Source organism: Chiloscyllium plagiosum, chromosome 37, assembly GCF_004010195.1.
Source record: "Chiloscyllium plagiosum isolate BGI_BamShark_2017 chromosome 37, ASM401019v2, whole genome shotgun sequence".
Taxonomy (NCBI): Eukaryota; Metazoa; Chordata; class Chondrichthyes; order Orectolobiformes; family Hemiscylliidae; genus Chiloscyllium; species Chiloscyllium plagiosum.
In genome coordinates, this window is record NC_057746.1 from 20253860 (window position 1) to 20259466 (window position 5607).

The following is a 5607-nucleotide window of genomic DNA, read 5'->3' on the forward strand; positions in this document are numbered from 1 at the left end:
CTCCTGCACTATCCCTTTCCCTCCCTTGTCACTCTCCTCCCTCCCTCTCTCACCCTCTCTCGCTCTCTCTCCTCCCTCCAGGTGTATTATACAACCAGTTCCTCTCCCAAGTGGACTTTGAAGTCTTGCGGAATTATGCCCGCGACCTGGGCGTCCTGGTCTGGGAGAACCCCACCAAGAGGCTGATGGTGGTGACTCCAGGGGGTCATCCGGATGTCAAGTGGTTCTGGAAACGTCAAAAGCACAGCTGACCAGCCGGGGGACTGGAGGGTCAACCCCTCAGCCGGGCCCACCCCCTTCCCCCCCCTCTTCGGGGATCGGGATGTGGATCGCCACTCCCGGGATATTCCGTGACCAGGGACACACACACACACACACACACACACACAGAGCGAGCTCCGGTGTGGGGCTGAAGAGGGAGGGTGATGGAGCCTGCGTTCTGAAGAGACTGAATGGAACCAGCGCCCGTTTTCTATGTTTTGTTGATCTGCTTGTTTCTCAATAAAAGAGGGGAGAAAAAAAAACCCCAAGAGGTGGAGGAGACGTCAGCGAGGCGGGGGGCGTTCATTCCCGGGCGCTCAGCAAAGCCCAAACTCTCCCAGGTTACGAAATGGGCAAGTGGTATTATCACTGGGCTGTTAACCCAGGGAATGTTCCGGAGACCCCGGGTTCAAATCCCATCACAGCAGATGGTAAAATCGCAGTTCGGTAAAGAATCTGGAATTGAGGCCCTAACGTCCACCCTGAATCCGTTGCTGATTGTCGGAAAAGCCCATCTGGTTCACGAATGTCCGTCAGGAAAGGGAACTGCCCTCCTTACCCCGTCTGCCCTACGTGGGACTCCAGACCCACAGGGAACTGCCCTCCTTCCCCCGTCTGGCCTACATGGGACTCCAGACCCACAGGGAACTGCCCTCCTTACCCCTATGTGGGACTCCAGACCCACAGGGAACTGCCCTCCTTACCCCTACATGGGACTCCAGACCCACAGGGAACTGCCCTCCTTACCCCGTCTGCCCTACGTGGGACTCCAGACCCACAGGGAACTGCTCTCCTTACCCCTACGTGGGACTCCAGACCCATAGGGAACTGCCCTCCTTACCCCGTCTGGCCTACGTGGGACTCCAGACCCACAGCAAAGTGCTCAACTCTTATCCTCTGGGCAATAAGTGTTAGCCCAGCCTATGATGCACGTTGCACGCTGTGCGTCAATTTTAATAGAGAAACTATCAAGGTAGAGAGAGGGAGGGAGGGAGGGATGGGACCAAAGTTAACGTTCCAGGTGTGTGACGTCTCAGGACTGGGAACAGTTGGAGGTGTAAATACACCTCAATCCGCAGGTCGGAGCCTGGACAGGGATCTCCAGGAGGTAGGGGCTGGGCAACAGGACAGATTGAGATTTCCAAGAGATGTATCGTGCACAAATTGTGCCCTGTGTCCTTGTCATGCACTTGTGTACCAGGAAAAGCAAGGGTGCCCTAAGACACAGGAGCAGAAAATAGGCCATTCGGCCCATCGAGCTGTTAGGTTTCTCAACCCCCTTTTCCCACTTTCTCCCCCGGACCCCCTTGGCAATCAAGAACTTAGCTATCGCTGTTTTAAATATGATATGGAGGGGCCGGTGTTGGACTGGGGTGGACAAAGTTAAAAATCTCAACACCAGGTTACAGTCCAATAGGTTTATTTGGAAGCACTAGCTTTCGGAGCACTGCTCCTTCAGCAGGTAGCTCGTGGAGTAGGATCATAGGACACAGAATTTATAGCAAAAGATCACTGTGTCATACACTGATGCGATATATTGAACAAACCTAAATTGCTGTTAAGTCTTTCATCTTTTGGAATGGGTTGCAGGTTTCAGTTCCTTAATATATAAATCCCAGAGCTGCTTTCAAGAATTGTATTTAAACATATTTTGTTCAAAAACACACAATCTGCAGGCAGTCAATTCATGTGACATTTTATAAATTCCTACTTTGGAAACAGAACCAGTCTGACTCAGGGTTGGGATACAGACAGGCTCTAACCTCACACCTTTAATGTATTGGCTGTGCTGAGATGTCAGCTTTTTCTTTTTAACATTAAGTTTTCTCAGGAAAGCGACTTGAAAGAAGTTCTGGGATTTACATATTAATGAACCGAAACCCGCAACCCATCCGAGAAGGTGAAAGCCTGAACAGCCATCGAGGTGAGTTCGATATATCAGGAGAAAGTGAGGGCTGCAAGTGCTGGAGATCAGAGTCGAGAGAGTGTGGTGCTGGAAAAACACAGCCGGTCAGGCAGCATCCGAGGAGCAGGAGAATCGACGTCTCGGGCATGAGCCCTTCATTCCTGATGAAGGGCTTATGCCCGAAACGTCGATTCTCCTGGTCCTCAGATGCTGCCTGACCGGCTGTGTTTTTCCAGCACCACACTCCCAACCTTTTTCTATATGTTGCATCAGTGTATGACACTATGATCTTTTGCTATAAATTCTGCATCCTCTGATCCTGCCCCACTAGCTACCTGACGAAGGAACAGCACTCTGAAAGCTAGTGCTTCCAAATAAAGCTGCTGGACTATAAGGTGTGATTTTTAACTTTGTTTTGAACATACTCAGTGATGCCGGTACACTTACCTTGGGAAACTCTGCTACAAGCCTTCCCCCAGGTTTAAAACAAACAATCCATTACCCACACAGGATTGTTACAGTGCACAATCAGGCTATTCAGCCCGTCATGTCTGTGCCAGCTCTCCCAACAAGGGTAATGACTTGCTGCTTACACCTTATTTCAATCCTAACAATCATCCCCATACCTCACTCAATGCCTCCGTTCAACCTGCCTATCCACCACACTTCCAGCCAGCGCGTTCCATACCCTCATCACTCACTGCGTGACAAAGGTTTCTTTCCCTCCCTTTGCATTTGCTCGTTTCGGATTTCAGTCCGTGCCCTCCGGTTTTTGATCCTTTCAATTCAATTCAATTTAATTTAAATTTACTGGTCACGTGTACTGAGACACAGTGAAAAGCTATGTCTTGTGAGCAATACAGGCAGATCACAGTTAAATAGCATAGAGAGTAAATAATAGGTAAACAGAGGCAAAACCACAGGTACAGGCGAATGTTCAGAGTTTGTGAGTCCCTTCAGTATTGTAACAACAGTGGGGTAGAAACTGTTTCGAAACCGGCTGGTGTGTGTGTGTGTGTGTGTGTTCAGGCTTCTGTACCTTCTCCCCGATGGTAGAGGTTGTAGAAAAACATTGCCAGGGTGGGATGGATCTTTGAGAATGCTGGCGGCCTTTCCTTGACAGTGGGCCTGGGAGATGGATTCTGAAGATGGGAGGTTGGCCTTTGTGATTGTCCGGGCCGAGTTCACCACTGACTGTAACCGTCTCTGATCTTGAATGGTACAGTTGCCATACATCCAGACAGAATGTTCTTGATGGTGCCCCTATGAAAGTTGGCAAGTGTATTCGCCATCATGTCAAATTCCCTCAGCTGCCTGAGGAAGAAGAGATGTTGCTGGGCCTTTGTAACCAGTGCGTCCACATAAAGAGTCCAAGAAAGCTTGTTGTGGATGACCACGCCCAGGAGCTTGACACTCTCCACTCATTCCACCTCTCTGCTGTTAATGTGTTGGGGGTGGGAGGCATGAGTAACATCATGCCGAAACAGTTTCTTTATGTCTACTCTGTCAAGGCCCATTCATGGTTTTGAAAATCTCTGTCAAATCTTCGCTCAGCCAACAGCCTCAAAGTGGCCCATCCCTGGAAACATTCTTGTAAACCACTTCCAAACTCTGATGCGTTCACATCCACCCTATAATGTGGCACCCTGAACTGAAACAGGGTGCTGTCTTATGCGAATTCAACGTCACCTCTCTTTGTTCTTGTACTCTATTCCCCTCTAAATAAAGCCAAGGATATTGTATGTGTCATGGATTGCTGTCTAAACCTGCCCCGCCACCTTCAGTGATCTGTGCCTATAGACACACAGGTCTCTCTGCTCTTCCACCCTGAATTGTACTTCTATTTCATATGGTCTTTTTAAAATTCTGCCCTCCAAAATGGTGGCTCGGTGGTCAGCGCTGCTGCCTCACAGCACCAGGGACCTGGGTTCGATTCCAACGTTCGGTCTGTGTGGAGTTTGCACGTTCTCCCCGGGTCTCTGTGGGTTCCCTCCGGGTGTTCTCCTCCTACATTCCAAGGCTGTACAGGTTAAGTGGAATTAGCCGTGCGAAATGCACAGGGTTACAGGGTTCGTGTAGGCGAGGCTGTTTTTGGAGGTCGGGTGTGGACTCGATGGGCCGAATGGCCTGCTTCCACTGTCTATGGAACGTGCCACAAATAACTGCGGATGGTGGGGATCTGAACCATAAACCAGAAAGTGCAGGGGAAGCTCAGCAGGTCAGGCAGCAAAGGTGGAGGGAAATCTTCCACCCTTGGTTGGTCTGGCCACCATGTGACTGTAGGCCCACAGCAACCTGGTGGGCTCTGAGAGCCCTCCCCAGGAAACAGGGGACGGACAACCATTTTAAGAATAAATGTCCACTTGTGCAGAGTTGGTTTGATTTTTAAAATACACGTGCTTTGCACTCCACCACCCCCAACCTCAGCTCCACGTGTTACACAGGGAGGTTGTACCGCCAGTACCAAAGATGGCGCCGCCCAATCAGCACAGTCACCATCCAGCTCTCCGCGCGGTCTGCCAAGACCCCCGTTTGACTGGCGGATGGCTGAAAGCATTGTCCTGATTGACATGTGATACAACCAATCGGCAGCGTAGGCGCCGCGCCGATCGCCCAATAGTGGGACGACTGAGTTGACGGCGTGCCCCTATTGGTTCCCCACCCTGGCACTGCCCTCGTGGAGGTGGGGTCGTCGCGATTGACTCGCAGGTCGACCAATCGGCGACGGGCGCGCCGCCCGCCCAATGGCAGTGTCGGCGCTGGGCGTCCGGCCCGCCCTAACGGCCGTTCGCTTGACGGCGGAGTTTGTGGTTGGTGGGGGGGGTGGGTGGGAGTGAACCGGCCAATGGGCGGCAGCCGCACCCGACCGTCATCCTGATGGGCGGCCGTGCTGACGAATGGGAGCCGGCGGCGGCCACCCGGCCATCCAATGGTGTGTGTGTGGGGGGGGTGGGTTTAAGGGATGGGGCGGGCGACTCCGCCTCCGCCGACCCAGCCGCCGCCATTTTGTGTCGCAGGCGGAGAAGAAGGAGAAGCGGCAAGGTGGGTCCGCCCGGGTCGCTAACCGCTCGGCGAACGTTACTGTCTCCTTTCACCGCTCCGTCTCCGCCAGTAAACACCAACCGCCCGGCAGCGAGTGTTCCGGGGAAAAAAAAAACCAGAGAGAATAATAATAATAATCATCATTAAAAGATGGTGAAGATTTTCGTGGGGAACCTGCCGCGGCCGACCACCGCCGAGGAAATCCGGGCCCTGTTCGAGAAATACGGCGAGGTCAGCGAGTGCGACCTCATCAAGGTGAGGGGGGGAGGGTCAGAGGTCAGGGAGGGGGTCAGAGGTCGTTACTCCCCCTCCCCCCACCACAACCACGTTCCCCCTAGCCCCCCACTGCATCCTCTCCCCCCCCCCCGCAACATCTTCCCCCTCCCCCCCCCTCCCCA

The 5607-nt window shown here is 52.7% G+C and overlaps 1 protein-coding gene and 1 long non-coding RNA gene across 7 annotated transcripts in view; both read left to right on the top strand.

Annotated features, from left to right (window-relative positions):
• LOC122541350 overlaps positions 1-524 on the top strand; it is a 9433-nt gene extending 8909 nt beyond the window's left edge. The window contains exon 3 of the long non-coding RNA XR_006309572.1: positions 82-524. This is a non-coding gene — a long non-coding RNA (uncharacterized LOC122541350). The remainder of the gene's footprint in view (positions 1-81) is intronic.
• Positions 525-5148: 4624 nt separating this feature from the next.
• The window catches only part of LOC122541351 (RNA-binding protein 4B-like), a 20247-nt gene continuing 19788 nt past the window's right edge, over positions 5149-5607 (top strand). For 5 of the 6 annotated variants that reach the window (XR_006309573.1, XR_006309575.1, XR_006309574.1 and 2 more), the window contains exon 1: positions 5149-5464. Coding sequence is in view for 2 of the 6 variants with exons in the window: in XM_043678045.1 (XP_043533980.1) it covers positions 5360-5464 (105 nt within the window). In the remaining 4 variants the exon portion in view is untranslated. The remainder of the gene's footprint in view (positions 5465-5607) is intronic. The other variant, XM_043678044.1, reaches the window with a different exon arrangement.